Source organism: Pogoniulus pusillus, chromosome 16, assembly GCF_015220805.1.
Source record: "Pogoniulus pusillus isolate bPogPus1 chromosome 16, bPogPus1.pri, whole genome shotgun sequence".
Lineage (NCBI taxonomy): Eukaryota > Metazoa > Chordata > Aves > Piciformes > Lybiidae > Pogoniulus > Pogoniulus pusillus.
This window is the reverse complement of record NC_087279.1, coordinates 18,441,992-18,459,080: the sequence shown is the minus strand read 5'-3', so window position 1 is coordinate 18,459,080 and position 17,089 is coordinate 18,441,992. Positions and strand designations below refer to the sequence as shown.

At 47.9% G+C, this 17,089-nt stretch overlaps 1 protein-coding gene across 3 annotated transcripts in view; it reads left to right on the top strand.

Moving 5' to 3' along the window:
• The first annotated feature begins 3,862 nt into the window (after positions 1-3,862).
• KLF15 (KLF transcription factor 15) overlaps positions 3,863-17,089 on the top strand; it is a 32,109-nt gene continuing 18,882 nt past the window's right edge. The window contains exons 1-2 of one of the 3 annotated variants that reach the window (XM_064156828.1): positions 3,863-4,155; positions 11,506-11,641. In XM_064156828.1, the coding sequence (XP_064012898.1) occupies positions 11,638-11,641 (4 nt within the window). In that variant the 5' untranslated portion in view covers positions 3,863-4,155; positions 11,506-11,637. Of the gene's footprint in view, positions 4,156-10,980; positions 11,642-17,089 lie in introns of those variants that run through there. The other 2 variants (XM_064156832.1, XM_064156829.1) reach the window with 2 other exon arrangements.

Sequence of the window (17,089 nt, the reverse complement as noted above, 5' to 3'; positions counted from 1 at the left end):
GAAGTGGTGGTGGTGGAGCAGCAGACCCTGACACAAATACAGCAGAAGATGGTGGAGTCACAGAATAGTACCATTTGGGAGGGACATGTGGAGGGCTGTAGCCCAACCTCCTGCTCTAAACAGACCTAACTTCAAAATCACATCAGGCTGGTATGATTTTACTTTCTCCTTTTTTTTTTTTCCAGCCTTGCTTGGCTGTTTTGAAAATCCCCAAGGAGGGAGGTTTCACAAACTCTCCAGGCAATGGAGAGTGAGATCTGGGAGGCTGATCTTGGGCTTGGTGGGCTGGCCCCACTGATTTTCTCTGGTAAAGATGTAGACAAATTATATGGTTGCAATTTCAATGCCAGTTCTGAATAACCATTTAGACCTGATCCCAAAGTGAAAACTGTAACTGGTTCCAGATTCCTCTCAGAGCTCAGCACTTCTGGGACCTAGAAGTTTGCATTTTGCCCATTGTAAAGAAAGTCACAAAGCTGCAGCCAAGGAGACTTTCCTAACCAGGGCTATAAATCCAGGCTATTTGCAGGGACAAATGTCCCAGGAACCTGAGGTTGCAACTTTATGATTGTGCATTAAGCTCTTAGGGCACAGTTCCAGCCTTTTCCTGGCCCTTGCTTTGTGGCAAAGCTACAGCTGCTGTGACTGTATGGGAACTGATCCAGCTGAAAAATGCTCTGCCTGAAGGAAAAGAGCCTTTGTTTTTATGATGCCTGTGATGGCTTGAGGAAGCAGGACATATGAGCTAGGGGAAGGTGGAATTGCCCCTTTCAGTGACAGCTTGTGCTTTGGTTGGCTTCAGGTGATAACAAAACTGCAGCTTTGTGGTGGTAGAACAGGCTGATCCTGCAAGTCCTGCGCAGGAATTGCCTGCAATAAGCATGTATGGAGCAGACCAGAAAGGATTCATAAAGGTATGGGTCATGCTGGTTTCTAAGTGCTGCAAAAGGGAGCCTGTGACTCCAAACTCTTTCTGCTCATGCAGAATGGATTAAAGATGAAAACAACTCTGTTATTCACTTTGTTCCTGAGCTGCCTCAGTCCTGTCTATCTTCTGCTCCAAAGAGGCTTGTACAGAAACTATTATCTACGAGCCAAAAGTGTGGCTCATATCCCCAGGGTAGCTCATGGGATCCAGCTCCCCTTGCCAGAGAATGAGGCATCACTGAGTACCAGCTGCAATGGGTCAGGAATGTTTGGTGCCAGCCTGGCTGTTTCCTTGCAAGTCCCACCTCTCCATCTCTATTTTAAGCGCTGAGCACTGAGGCATTCTGGTGATGCTGCACCGTGGGTCTTTGGTAAGGCAACCCACAGCTTCTCCTGCCTGTCTAGCTGGAACCACAGGCTGCACGGGCATGCTCCTCATGCAACCACAGCTTTATTACTTGGAAATGCTCTGAAGTTTCCACATCCTGTCCCTATTCCTTTGCCTGCACCTGTGTGAATGCCCACTGTTGTCCCCATCAGCATATCAGCAGATCCTGTAGCTTGTTTTCCATGGAAATATCTCCTCTTAGGTAAACATTACATCTGAGATTGCTTTGCCTGTGGCTTTCCTACCTGGAGTTTGTACAACAGGTCAATGCCCCGCTGGAGATAAGAGAAATACTTGCTGTGAGTGCTGTTTGCTGCTGTGATATGTTACCTTGCTCTTCCCCCAGCAGCTCCTCCTTTAGAGGGGGTTGGGGGTTTTTTGAATGCTGCTTAAGTTGTGGAGTTTTTAGCAAAGTGAGGGAAATTTAAGCCAAGCCATCGAGTGCTTGGACAGAGCAGGACTTGTTGATTGCAACAGCCGAGGCTTGTAAATTATTCATCTGTGTGTAATCGAAACAGATCCTTAAAGGTCTTGTTACAGAGGGTGAGGTGAAGGATCAGCGAGCTTCGAGCAAAACAGGAAGGGTAACAGGTTCTGGGGAACTCTTCTCCATCCACCTGCATCTGCTCTGCGATGAGAGCTCCTTGCAGAGCAAAACCGAGTTGCTGACTAAGCGAAGCAGTGCACAGATCTGTGTCTGTGGAGGGAGAGGACATCTGTAGCACAGCTTTGCGTCGGGTTCCCCTGCGGCAGGGAGCACACATTTGCAGCCATTCGTAGCTAAAAGTGCACACAGCCTGTGGGCACAATCCGGGTATCAATGCACAACAGGCTGTGGCCTCTGGGAAATGGAGAAGATGTTCCTAAAGGCCAGGAGAGATCAGAGGAGCCAGCTAAGCAGAAAAGAAGCCAGCACACTTCTGCTCAGCAGTTCTGTCTCCAGACAACAAAAAAAACCCAAACCAGACTTCGACTAATTAAAAAGAGCAGATGCTAGCTGGAACATTAATTGGAACACTATCCTCCTTTGTGCTTAAATCTGTATTCTAGGCCTAGTGTAGCAGGTTTGAAGAGATAAAGAGCTAACCCTGTAGATGACTCAACTGTTTTTCTGGATGCAGCATGCTCTAAGAAGAGAGCCTAATGAAATGTCTGTGAATAGGTTTGGATCCTTTTCTTTTAGGTGCAAACAACACTCTGTCTAATAATGCAGGGACGTCATCACAGCCAGCATTCTCAATCCTTCCTTCTCATGCTGCTGTTAGTAAAGTGATCTTGCTCAGCTTTCAGAGATCTTGTAAGCAGTGCCGGGCACAGGGCCAGCTGCTGTTCTTCCCCATGTGTATTGTATGCAGAGGACTCATCCTTGTTAACCTGTGCTCACCCATTCCCCCCAGCCTGTGTGTGCCTTCTCATTAGACTTGATGTATGATCTATAGAGAGTGCAAAGAGCTCAGCTGACATCTGATATGCTTATAAATAGCCTGTCTGCCCTGCTAGGGTTCTCTAGCTGTGCTAACATGAGCAAACACTTGACGTGGTGCACTCTTCCTGGAACTGGGATGCTATCGAAGATTTTCCTCTAAAGCATCCAAATTCGGCCTCTGCTGGAAGCCAGGTACTTGACTGCAGGCACCACTGGTCTGTTCCAGATTGGCAGTTCCTCAGTCTTGTCCCAGTCTCCAAACCCTCCCTAAGAGATGAGGCAAAGGCATCATCAGAGCAATGAGGCTCTTCTACTGTTCCCTGCTCTCCCTGCTCCAGTTCCCTGTCTTAGGCAGTCTCCCACTACAAGCCCTGGTCTTTTCCTGCTGCTTCACTCACACACCACCCCCAGGCTCCTGTTACTTCATTCCAGCATCCTCGGTTTCCTCACTCTCCACCAGGTCCAGGTCCTGCTTCCTCAGTGGGTTCACCAAGTCCATCATAAGTCTCATCACTGAGGTTTGTCCTGTGATGCTTTCCTGCCCACCTAAACAAAACATCCTCTGGCTTCTAGTCTACCAGCAGCCCATGGAGTTAACTCCTCTCCATTTCCTTCATACACATCCCTCAACCTCTCTTGCATTTTCTGACCTCCTTGAGTGTAATTACCGTCAGTTCTCACCCCCTGCTTGCACTGAATGAGCCTCACATTTGGTTTCTAAAGAGACTGCCAGAGAGAGAGAGAGGTGAATTTAGGCAGTAGATCTACAGAGGTTTAAGGGGCAGATTTGGATATTTAAGACTTTCCCTGACTCATTTTCTTTCGAATCAGATGCAAGAAGTGAGTCAGATCCCTTCGACACAGTTTGACCTGATGGGTGCAGGCAGCAGACAGCTGAGCAGCAGCATGTGGAGCTCATGTTGTTTTGCAAATGGAATAAAGTTCACTTAACACAGCAGGCAGCTGCCTATACCTGCTGTTAACCCAAAGGCCTCTCACCTGAAGACAACCTGCAGCTCACTTATCCCATCACTGCTTGCAGGTGGGATTAGCTCCTAAGAGCTCTGGATAGTGAAGAAGTTGGGTATTTCTGAAGGTGACCTTCTTTCCCAAGAGAGGGTGAAGTTCCTCCTCCTGGGATGCTGAATTCATCCTGTTTAAAGTGCTCCCAGTCCCTAGCACCTTCTGGGCATCCAGGACCCTGTCCAAAATACTCCCTGGGCTTGCTCTCTCACTGATGCTAATAGTAGTCTTAATAGGATTTTGCTTCTTTTGGCTGCTTTCTCTGCTCAGGTGTGAATGCTGTCATCACCATATGACACCCATTTCCCATGAGTCACTTCAGCCTGCAGGAAAAGCCTTCTTTTCTCTCAGCTGAGTCACAGACAAGTGTCTCCTGAGGTTCATGGCTTAGGTAAGTAGCTCTTTCCAACTTGGTTCTCCTTGCACTAAGCTCTCAATGACTGTCTTCAGTTTGGGTGAGTCTTCTTGGCTACTGACAGCCACCAGGGAATGGCTCACACACTAGGAGAGGTCTGAAATTCAGACATGTAGAGGTTAGGAGATGAAGTTCATGGAAATTTGCCTTCTAATATTTACCCTACATGTTCTACTAGAATCTCCCCTTGCCAGCACCCACCCTAGTTTTGTTGCCCTCCAAGTCTCCATGGTGCTTTGTTTTCCTCTCGTTCAGGTTCTGGTTCAGACTCTACCCATTTTCTTCCAACAGTAGATCAAGCCCTTCTGCAGCCTGCATCTCCAGCTCTGCAGGGCAGCTCTCCCATCTTGGGAAAGGCACTCCTCTGGGACAGCCATTCCTTTGCAATCCCTCAAGAATGGGCTTTGCAGCTGAGATGCCTGAAGAGAGCATCACTGTTGCTGCATTTGGACTGGAGGCAGATTTTATGACTGCTTCTTGGGTTGTTTTCTGTGGTTGCTAACTTTGCCTGTGTGTCTCAGAGATGTAAGGTGTGCCCCAGTCCCAGGCTTCTCCCTGTGGAAAATGGGGGCTGCAGTGCTCAGAGTCTCAGCGAAGTTCCTCTTGGGCACGGCAGCAATCTCACTCTGCTGAGTGCATGTTTGTGCCAGGTTAAGCCATCACCCTTGAATACCTTCTCTGTTCTTGTTCCAGCACAGATTCTAAATTAGAAACCCTCCCACCTGCATATGATACGAGCAGGGCTTTTGCAATACTGGGAAGCTGAGTCAGGCACAGGGACAAGAGCCATGTCTGCTGCTGAAAGGCTCAGTTGCCTTCAGATACCCACTGCAATGGTTTGCCTTCTCACCCCATCTCCCCATGGCTTGTGCAATACTGGCAAAGGCACTGGTCAGTCCAGTGCTGGAGGAGCAGCCTTCCCAGCACTGGCAGTTCTGTGGGGCTCTTGGCATTAAACTGGCTTGGCAGGGACTCTGCTTGCTGCCTGACCATGGCTTTTTCCCCTGTAAGCAACAGCATGTCCCAGGTAAATTACCTTGGTTTGGAATGTCTTTAGTGTGAGCTCAGCTTGGCAGCTTCTGTCTCTCGCTGTGAACCTTCCTGATACAGCAGCAGGACACCCTCTGGGTATGGAAGAGACTGAAAGTGCTTGCTGTGCTGTCCCCCTCTCCAATGGCCCAACACATTTGTGTGTTTTATGCCCAAAAAATTACTGCTCCAAATGTCCTTAGACAGTACACCCTGCAGGGGAAACAATCCAGTGCCTGTCCTTCGGGTCCAGGCCCTTTTGCCTGTTTCCACTTTTTAATCTCCCTAGATAAAATCAACTGGAGCTTGTTAAAGCTGTTCAGAGCAGCAGTGACTTTGGGAAAAAGGAGTGTTTGGTTGTCTGTTATCCACATCTTTAGTTTCCTGTACACCTTTCAGTATTTTCTGAGTCTGGCTGATGGATAAGCCACTCTCAAGGACTGGTTAAAGACTCTTACTGATTTTCTCAATGCTTCTTCTAGCATCCTGTAGGACATCTTCTGCCTTTGGCACTGTTAAATGGTGAATCAAGGAGTTTTACCACTGCAATATATCCATGTCTTGGTACAGCAGAGGAAACAGCACCTAGTTCCTGACTAAAGGTCTCTTAAATTGCTCTCAATTAAACATGTAATGTATGTATTCTAAGTTGGATATACAGTAACCCTTTGAGATAAGCCCAGTGAAACCTCCACCATTTGCCTGATTTACCTTGCACTCCCTGTACAGTTAGATCCAGGATCCTGTGCTGTGCTTATCCTGGGTCACAGCTTGATCTTTTCCCAGAAGGTGAGCCCTGCAGCTCCATTAGTGTGTGGCTGCTCAAGACAGCCCCTTGAAGCAGCCTGTGTAGCTCCTCAGCAGGCACACGGACTTGATGGCAGCCAAAGGCAGCTCCTGGCACATTTTCATCTTGAAAGTGGGGACGAGGGAGGAGGAGGCTTGCAATAACTGAGCTGACAACATTTTTAATCTCCTGTCTGGGTTCTAGTGGGCTCTGAAGAGAGTTGAGAAGTGCCAAGTCCTTGAGCTGGCCCTGTCCCATGCAAAGGCTGCCTTTCAGTGTAGCTCAGGAGCCTCTGTTGAAGGTGATTTTTTGGCATTTCTATTCCATTCTGCACCTCTTTCTCTGTGTTGCTGAAGCTTTTCTGCTGGCTTATATTTTTATGGGGACTTGTCTCACCAATTGAGCTCTGATGACTGGGCCATCTTCCCACCCCTGTTTCCAGAAAAGTTGTGAAGCAGCTGAGCCTCACCCAGGATGCCTGGACATGGTCTGGGCTCTGCCCCAGCAGAGTGAAGCTCCACCAGCAGCTCAGCTCAGGCCTTCTGGGAAACCTTTCAGAGGCTCTCATTCCCTTCTTTCCAAAGCCTTCATCTCTCTCAATTCTTTGGTTTGCTTTTGAGCACAGTTGCTCCCTCTGTAGCTCATTTCCTCTTGACAAATGCTAGCCCTTAGTCTTCTCCTTGGAGGTGACAGCTCATGTGAGTCCAGCATTGAACCATTTGCCCCAGACAGCCAGTGGAGCTGCTGAGATGCTCTCAGAGTTTTCTCTGCTCCTTGATCTGACTGTGTCCAGCTTCTTTGGCTGCTTCAGAGTCTTTTTGCTTCATATGCTCTGATTTATTTCCCTCTCTATCACACTAAAACCCATCAATCTTTAGACTTCCCCATGAACCTCCCTTGATTCTCTTACCCTAGGTAAGACCTAAGCCTCTCCACATATTCTGGCTGACCAAAGGGTCCCTGGCAGTTTTGTAGCCTTTCTTTCTCTTGTCCAAGCCCCTTTGCATTAGGCAGTGCCCAATCAAAACGAAGAAACCCAAATATTATTCAACCTCTCTCCTCTACCCCGTGCAAAGGGCTCTGCTACTGAGGGCAAACTGATGTCTTTTGCCCATCATTTTGCTGCCGTGCAGCGATGTCTCCTCTATCCTAAAACGTCTTTGCCCAAAAGCAAATCATTAAACAGCTTTCAGAGCAGGATTGCAGCAATCTCATTGCCAGACTCTTGCCATTGCTGCAGACTGAAGGCCTGCTGCTGAGCTTGTTTGCTGCAGGGCACGGCTGTACCCGATTCCTCAGTAAACTCTGTGTCGGCATTGCGCAAGCTGTCTGTTCTCTGGGGGGGGGACGACCCTGCGCAATCCCTGATCCGGACAGACGTCTGAGCTTGATCCTGCTGGAATGACGTCAAAGGCTGCAATATCTTGTCTCTTCCCAGTGCTGGCAGAGCCCGGCCTGGCCACGTGCCGCTGCAGAGGCTGCGGCTGCGCTTGAAGCCTTGCGGCTGCTGCTGCTGCTGCTGCTGCTTCCACCTGCGCGGCGCAGTTAATGCGTTACCAATGGCAGCACGGGTGGCCCCGCGTTGCTCTGTGCCGTGGGTGTCTGCTTACATGCCTGGCTCTGCTCTGCAAGGTCCTGCTAGTCCAGAAAGCTCTGACTGAACACAAACAGAAGTTACTTTTAAAGGCAGCATCCTCCAATGTCGACCTGTGGGCAGATGGAACTCCAGCAAAGCCGCAGCCTCTCTTGTGCTCGAGGCTCAGCGTGGCGCAGCCAAATGCCATTTATGGTGAAGCTGCAGCAGGCAGCACAGCAGGGAGTGCCAGTAAACCCCTGGCTGCGATTTGGTGCTCAACTCCATGACAGGCTAGGGTTGGAGTGGCTGGAGAGCAGCCAAACAGAAAGGGATCTGGGGGTGCTGATTGATACCCACCTGAACATGAGCCAGCAGTGTGCCCAGGTGGCCAAGAGAGCCAGTGGCATCCTGGCCTGCATCAGGAATGGTGTGGTCAGCAGGAGCAGGGAGGTCATTCTGCCCCTGTACTCTGCACTGGTTAGACCACACCTTGAGTACTGTGTTCAGTTCTGGGCCCCCCAGTTTAGGAGGGACATTGAGATGCTTGAGTGTGTCCAGAGAAGGGCAATGAGGCTGGGGAGAGGCCTTGAGCACAGCCCTACGAGGAGAGGCTGAGGGAGCTGGGATTGGTTAGCCTGGAGAAGAGGAGGCTCAGGGGTGACCTTATTGCTGTCTACAACTACCTGAAGGGTGGTTGTGGACAGGAGGAGGTTGCTCTCTTCTCACAGGTGGCCAGCACCAGAACGAGAGGACACAGCCTCAGGCTGCACCAGGGGAAATTTAGGCTGGAGGTGAGGAGAAAGTTCTTCACAGAGAGAGTCATTGGACACTGGAATGGGCTGCCCGGGGAGGTGGTGGAGTCGCCGTCCCTGGAGCTGTTCAAGGCAAGGTTGGACGTGGCACTTGGTGCCATGGTCTAGCCTTGAGCTCTGTGGTAAAGGGTTGGACTTGATGATCTGTGAGGTCTCTCCCAACCTTGGTGATACTGTGAAAAGGAGTAGACGATCTGTAAGGTGGCGTGTGCAAGCTGAGGTCTGCTGAAGGAAACAGCCGTGGTTAAAACAGCAGCCTCGGCTTGCACCCAAGCAGCCGCGGTGAAGGCAGGGTGACAGAGGCGCTGCTACACTCGACTGACTGCAACAGGGAAGGTTTGCCGGTGCTGCGGGGAAGGAGCGGAGCGGCACATCCCTGGAGCAGGACAGGCTGATTTCCCCGCACCCGAGACTCCCCAGCCTGCTGCATCCCCAGCGGCTGGAGCAGGGCAGGACTGCTGTGACATGCCCCTGTGCTGCTCAGCAGGACGTGATGCATTGAGCCGCGCTGCCTGCGCCTCACCGGCCCTCTGCCGGACCCACTCGCGGGTAAGGCAGCTGCTGACATTTCACAGCTGCCAGATCCAGCCTGAAGTGGGCTGACTCCGGCCCTAGCTCGGTGAAATGATGTTTCTGGTTCAGTCGGCTGCGTGCTGGACCAGGCTATGGTACATTCTGACAGCTCTGCACATAGTTCAGGGGAAGGAAGGAGTGATTGACGATTCCAGTTTTTCATACGAGTGCCCAAGCAGCTCTGAGTTCTTCTTAAAAAGGTGCTGACAGATTAAGAACAGCTCCCAAGTTTTGATTTTGGAAATACTGGGATTTTCCAAGTCGTAAATCCAAGAGGAGGAGCTCCAGCGTGCCTGTGGCTGTGCACAGCATCCCCTCCTTGAGGCAGCTCAGCGCTGTTTGGTGGTAGCTGCTCCCTGGGCGCTGCCACATGTGGTGGATGCTCAGAGGGCAGTGTGTGTGGGATGAAAAGGCAGTATGTTAAAAGAACATTCTTTTATGCCTTGTCAAGTGGAGAAATTATGAGATGTTAAAATGTGTTTAAAAGTAAATCCTTAGATGTACAGAAATGGGAGAGATTGGGTTTTAACTTGTAGGAGCACTGCTAAAGAATTTGCTACTTGGAGCTGGAAATAGAACTGAGACAAGGCTTTAGAGTAAATATTTAATTACTGGATCGATGTTGAAAAAGAGCTGGAGCCTGCAATTGATTTAGTTTTCTTTTTAAGCCTCAGCTGAGCCCACCAGCACATTCTTGGTTAGTACCAGTGTCAACTGTGGGTCCTAGCAGCAAAGTTCCACTTGTGATTTTTCATTTTTGCCTGCTAAAAGGGCCAAAAAAAAAAAAAAATCACATTGTGGAACCAACAGCTTCTCTAATGGTGCTAACTGCCTAATTTCTGAGTGTAAAAGCAAAATTAGTTTTCTCAGCTGGTTGTGCTAATGAGGTTGTGAGAAGAAGGGCTGGCACGACAATGCTTTGCTCTGTGTGAGGCAGAAATTAGCCAGTATTTACCTTAGGGGCTGTGATACTTAGACAAAAATTCCAAAGAGAATTACAACAGCAAATGTCAGTTAACTGCGTGGGCAATGCTTAGTTGCAATGCTGGAGTTGATACCTGCTGGTGGACAGGAGCTGTAGTGCTACCTGCAAAAGCCCTACAGCCTGCAGGAGTTCACAGTATGACCAAAACCAAAAGCTTAAGCAAAAATAATCTTAATAGAAAGAAAGAGGGAAAGAGAGAGAGAGAGAGAGAGAGAGAGAGAGAGAGAGAGAGAGAGAGAGAGAGAAAGAAAGAAAGATGGAAAGGAGAAAGAAAGAAGGAAGGAAAGAAAGAAAGACAGGGAAAGAAGGAAAGAAAGAACAAAAAGAGGGAAAGAAGGAAAGACAGAAGGAAAGAAAGAAAGAGGGAAAGAAGGAAAGACAGAGGAAAAGAAGGGAAGAAAGAGAAAGAGGGAAAGAAAGAGGGAAAGAAGGAGAGAAGGAGAGAAAGAGAGAAGGAAAGAAGGAAAGAGAAAAGGAAAGAAGGAAGGAAAGAAGGAAAGAAAGAGGGACAGAAGGAAAGAAAAAAGAGAAGGAAATAAAGGGAAGGAAGGAAGGAAGGAAGGAAGGAAGGAAGGAAGGAAGGAAGGAAGGAAGGAAGGAAGGAAGGAAGGAAGGAAGGAAGGAAGGAAGGAAGGAAGGAAGGAAGGAAGGAAGGACAGGGTTTTCTCTCAAGCAGTGTTTTTGGTGGAAAAAATACACCAGCAATCAGAATTCAGCTTCCCATTACTTCTTTTGACACCAATAGGGGTGAATGGTGCTCAGGAGAGTACAATGTCAAGATCATAGAACCACAGAATCAAGCAGGTTGGAGGAGACCTCCAAGCTCATCCAGTCCAACCTAGCACCCAGCCCTATCCACTCAACCAGACCATGGCACTAAGTGCCTCATCCAGTCCATGAGCTCTGTGGTAAAGGGTTGGACTTGATGATCTGTGAGGTATCTTCCAACCCTGATGATACTGTGATACTGTGTGATACCTCCAGGGACAGTGACTCCACCACCTCCCTGGGCAGCCCATTCCAATGCCAATCGCTCTCTCAAATGATTGTCTCTCAGATTATTGTCCTTAGGGAAGTGATGTTAACAATTAAGAGCAAGGAGATGAGGAAAGTCTGTTCTGGCTGTATAGCCAGTTCAATAGAACTGGGAAATGACAGGGTTTCCTCTCAGGCAGTGTTTTTGGTGGGGAAAAAATAGACCAGCAATCAGAATTTAGCTTCCCGTTACTTCTTTTGACACCAATAGGGGTGAATGGTGCTCAGGAGTGCCCGGTGTCAAGATTATTGTCCTTAGGGAAGAGGTGTTAAAAATTAAGAGCAAGGAGGTGAGCTGAGTCTGTTCTGGCTATATAGACAGTTGAATAGAACTGGGAAAAGACAGGGTTTCCTCTCAGGCAGTGTTTTTGGTGGGAAAAAAAATACACCAGCAATCAGAATTTAGCTTCCCATTACTTCTTTGACAGCAATAGGGGTGAATGGTTTGCTCCTAAACACCTACAGAATAAGGAAATGTGCATCTAGCTCACAGGATGGATGACTAAATTTCCCCAAAACTTCTTGACAGGTCCAAGGTTGGTGTGAAAGAAAACACTTACTATGATCACATCTGTCTCTGGAGCAAGAGTAATCCAGGTCTGAATCAGTGTTTTCTTCACTGCTACTAGGGATTCATCAAGTGAGAGAGGATTACATCACAATGGGTAATTTATAAATAAGCAACCCACTTGAGGGTGTGTGTTGGGGGGGGGGGAATTGTTTGTTTATTTGCTTTTAATTGTTCTGCTGAGAATATCTGCCCCTCGACAAGCAAAGCAGTCAGCACTCAACAGCGGCGCAATAAATCTCCATCCAGGGCGAAGCAAATGGGGAAGAAGCTCCAGAGAGTGGTGCTATTTGAAATAAATGGAGGGATTCTTTTGAAAGCTTGTGTGGAAGGACAGAGTTTTGCCAACTATTACAATTAGACTTCAGAGTAACTGCTGAGTGGGTAATTAGTCCCTCAGGAACACAGGAGTCTGGACAAATGTAAGATGGAACAAGGAGGGGGAGGGGGGGGGGGAAGAAATGTGTATGAAGAATTAACTTTAGAAAACAAGCTAGAACATTAGTCACAGGAGGGATATAACTCAGCTTTCACTTATTTCTGTGATGAACAGAAACGTTGTTCTTAACCCCTGCATCACAGCAGGACAAAGCAATCTCTTTTTAAAGCAGCTGGAACTGCTTTATTAAAGTTCATCTCCTTGATAAGAGGGTAAAGGGGAGCATAAAAGAATGCACTGAACCCACTGCAAACCCACCAAATGAGGCTTACAATCAGATGGGGGAGGGAAATAAACCAGTTGTGGGACTGGTCAAGATATTCTGTAGCATCTGTGGTCTTCAGTGATTTCTCTGTCATGAAGACAGAGAAATTAGGCAAGGTTCAAAAGATCACAGAGTCACAGACTTAACCAGATTGGAAAAAACCTCTAGGATCCAGTCCAACCTATCACCTAACCCTTCTAATTAACCAAACCATGGCACTGAGTGCCTCATCCAGCCTCCTTTTAAACACCTCCAGGGATGGTGACTCCACCACCTCACCAGCCAGCCCATTCCAATGCCAATCACTCTTTCCATGAAGAATTTCTTCCTAATGTCCAACCTAAACCTGCCCTGGCACAGTTTGAGACTGTATCCTCTTATTCCATCACCGAGTGCCTGGGAGAAGAGATCAAGCCCTGCCTGGCTACCACCTCCTTTCAGGTAGTTCTAGACAGCAATGAGGTCTCCCCTGAACCTCCTCTTCTGCAGGCTGCACACCCCCAGCTCCCTCAGCTTCTCCTTATAGCCCCCTCACCAGCCTTGTTGCCCTTCTCTGGACACGTTCAAGCACCTCCCTCAAGATAAGACCTCCCCAACATTTGCTCACAGCCTGTCTAGAACTGGCTTCATCTCATTTTCCCATGTGCTGAGCAGCACCTCAACCACAAGGAAGTGATTCACCTACCCATCGTGTTGGAGGATCTTGGCATACCTCTTTGTTGGATTTACCACGACCTGATGAAATACAGCCCCAAACAAAACTCAAAGCATCTGAGATACTTTTGAGGTTATGCAGTGCATATGTGGTTGGTCCTGTCCTTCCAGAGCTCCTGATTCATAGTCCTGCACTGTAAGTATTGAACTGTAGACTTATTTGTAGTTTCTGCACTTGGTTTTGTTTGTTGGTTGGTTTTAGGCTTTTTTTTTTTGTTGTTTGGATTTTTTTGGGTTTTTGCTCTCATAATTATCTTAACAGCAGTAATTTGCTAATCAGTCCTCTTTGTGGAAGAGGGTTAGTGTTGCTTTGGACATTTAGTGCTTAGGAAAGGAAAGGAGGCTGCAATTCACATGGCTCTGGAGAAGAAGGAAGCTTTGCAGAGACACTGAACATATTCAGTTGCATTTTTTTGTGCCTGGGTTGTATTCACTGCACTGTGTCTCTGGAGGTTTAACAGCATCACAGCTGGAAGTTCAGGACCAGACTCCCCCCACACCTGGGTCTGCCCACTTTGGTGTGGTCTCTATTCCATAACCTTCAAAAAAGACTGAACCAGCCTCCTTTCTGAGCTCTCACCATATAATTGGCCAAGTAATGGGGTCTCACTTGCCCATTCTGCACTGCTAGCCCCAGCCTCACTGACTGTCTGTTGGTGCCATTACAGTTGTTGGTTACATTTCTGGCCTGGCAGTTCTCCTCTGTGACCTGAGCGAAGGTTACCAGTGTTTTCGTGCAGGCTTTGTGTTTACTATTAGCAGTTAAGTGAGAAGCTCCAGATTCCATCAGTTGGGTCACCCTCTCTGTTTCCCAATTCAATGCAGATGGCCAGACAGGCAGGCAGCTCTTCCTTGAAAACATTGCAATTCTCTTGAAAGGTGTGCCAGTTTCTGGCAGAGCTGGTGTTAGCAACAACACAGTCATTGTTCATGCATGTTTAAATATTGTCTTCAGAGCCACCATCTCTTCTCACCTCCTTCAGCCACTTTCCCTGGAGTGCTCAGCACAAGGATCCTGCACAAACACACCCAGCTCTGGCATATTCCTTCCAGGAGAGGGCAGGGGAACACAGTTTATTGCAGATCCACTTCTGAACTGGAGCCAACTTTCATCACGTCCCAAATCTTCCAGTCTGTATGTCTTCCAGTCTACTTTGCTTTCTTAAACTTGAATGAACAGAGGTAGGTGCTGAATCTTCTTGAAGTGAGTCAGTGAGTTTTGCCAGATTAACAGACCTGCCTGTCCCTGAGTCATCTTCAGGAGGGATAGCTTGGACTAGGCTGTTCCGTTTGCTCTTGAACCTCTCGCAATGAGCCTCGTGTCGTGCTGAAGGTGTTGGGTTTTGTGCAGCTTCAGGAGCAGAGTTTAAACAGCTGAACCCCAGTTCTTCTGCTTCATCTCACCATGAAGCCAGACGAGGCAGTGATGGGGCAGCTCATCTGTCACACACTCGTATCCCTCCTGAAAGTGTTCTGATTCCCTTGGATGTTCGTAGTGTTAGCAGGTGCAGGACTGCTCGGTAGATTAAAATGCAGGGTCTGTGCATGGCAACCTGAGGTTTCATCTGGACCTGGTTAAAGATGGCCTCAAGGATTATCAGCCAGAAAGTCAGCTGACATTTTCTCTCTCAGTATCTTAATGAACAGAAAGTTCAGGAGAAAATCAAGAAGTCTCCCTAGTTCTTTGCTGTCTTTGTTGGTCCAAAGGCTATTAATGTGAAAAAACTCCTGAAATCAGTTTATCTCAGCTTATCTCCCCCTAGCCCTGTGACTCTGACTTGAAAAGACAACATAATTTCCAAATTAGTGGAGGCAAGAAAAAAACATAACATCAATAACCTGTGGACCCTGCAGCACAGATGCCCTTGCAAAGCCAAAGAAATTAATTTCTGAGACTGCCGTTGCTGTTTCCACCTTGTTCTGCAGAACCACAATCAGGGATAAACACATTCTTTGAGTCAATATTTCTGTAGCACCGAGAGAACCTGCAGTCCTTATCTGCAAGTGTCAAGGACTGCTAAGTTAAAGTGATAATAACATTATTGGACAGTCTGGCAGACTTTTTTGTTCCCTTTGTGTCCCTGCAACTGTTCCGGTGCTGAAAGCTGCAGTCCAGAGAAGCTCAGCCAGACATGGCCATTGGCTTTGTGGCACTGGGAAGGGATCTGTCTGTCTGGAGGCTAATTTAAAAGCAAATAAAACCCAAACCAGAATTTTAACTTCCTTTTCATTTTTTCTTTGCCTGATTATTTTTGCTTCTTTCACCGAAAAAGAGCAGTCTTGGGTTGCAAGTCACAGTAATGTGCAAGTAATCAATTCAGCCTGACTGAGCCTTGTTGCGCCAAGGGGCAGGTCGGCTCCTCGCATTACGGAGAGTTTGCTGCTGCAGTAAACGGGAAACAGCAAGGGCTGGGGCAGAACCACCACGAGTGATCTCTGAAGATAGCAAAACACTTCCCCTGTGCAGCACAGTCTTTTCCTTGGCCCATCCATGACGTTCAAACACTTTCCCTTCCAGTCCCCTGAAAGGCAAGAAGTCATTTGCGGCACAAAGCCGCACAACCAGCGCAGAGCAGGTGGGAGACCCGGGGGCACGCGTGGGAAGACTGAGACAATTCTTAGGTGTACACTGCCTTTTGCTGCCTTTCTCACCTTCCGTGGGGCTGTGCTACGTGGCATAACAACTCGGGAGCAACTTCAGCCCATGGTTTCTTTTTAACTTTCTAATGCAGGGCTATTATTATCTCCAGGGCACTTTGAAAAGGCTTGAACGCTGACGTTTGTTTGCCTTTCCTGACTGGGTCTTTAACACACAGCTATCAGACAAAAGCCAGTGAAAAGGACCTTAACTTTATGTTAACCTCAGTGTTTGACTGGGCTGTGGGAATGCTAGAAAGGTTGCCTGAGCAGGGGAACCAGTTTGACTGAAGTCCTCTCCTGAAAAAGGGGGGAAAGAGAGAATGGAAATTCCCCAGGCAGGATCACAGGACAAAGGTAATGATAGATTTTGAAAGGACTTGGTGAAGAAATGAGCGAAGGGATGGAGGTCTCTGAGGGAAACGAGGATGGGACAGGGGAAAAGATAAATGTATTTTAAGAGCAGAGAGCAGAGGCTCAGCTCTGCTGCAGTACCAGATGAAGGATGCCAGTGTTAGACATTGGTCACAACTGCGCAGAAACTCAGCACCAAAAGGCTATCCCAGCCCAACAGTCATCCCTGGTTCTCACAAAAGGTTGGTAGCCAAATGCCATCAGAAGTCATTATGTTTGGCTGGATCTATGCATTTCTGTTCTTACCAGTGTTTCCAAAGCCTTGAACAAAACTTAGGTGTGTGACTATTTGCTTTTGCTATCATGAGGCTCTGAAGAATTATGTTTCCAAAACCTTGAACAAAACTTAGGTGTACGTCTATTTGCTTTTGCTGTCATGAGGCTCTGAAGAGTTAATCTAAATCAGTTCACAGCTTGAGAAATGCATTCAGATGTCACAGAGGGATAGACAAGTGACTGCATCTCAGCCCTGAAGTTGGTCCCTGCACTGTATCTTGTCATTCTTAGACTCAGGTTTAAGCCCTGGGGTGGATTTGTGGATCCCAAAAGCAGGACTGTGGTTTTAGGCCTTCCTAGCAGACTTGTGGGTAAAACACTGTGATCATCCCAGGAAGGAAAACTTCTAACATAAAATCTCTGCTCCTAAACGATGATGTAGAGGTTGAAGTTGTGAATATGTTTCACCAAGGACAGCCACAAGTTGGGTCTCCAAGTGACAGTGACACGTTTTCTCATCATTCTCTGTTGTACAATGGCAGGTTGCGCGATACCCAAACTTGTGCTGTCGTCTACCCTGTTTGTTTGGTTTTCACATGTCCTTTGTCTAAAAATTTTGTCTGGACAGAGAAAGAGGACTTTGGATGTTTGTCCAGGGTGTCCTGGTGTCCAATAGCCTGGCCAGGGCACTAATTCTACAAGGGTGACAGACAGCCAGAAATGCCCAAGGCACAGGCGATGAACATGTGCGCAAATGTCCCAGTGCAGCTGATCGCTCTGTGCCTGCCAGGGGAGACCTGGACACAAGAAAAAGTTTGCTGCATCCAGAATTTGTCACACAGCACGTGAGGAAGTTCAGG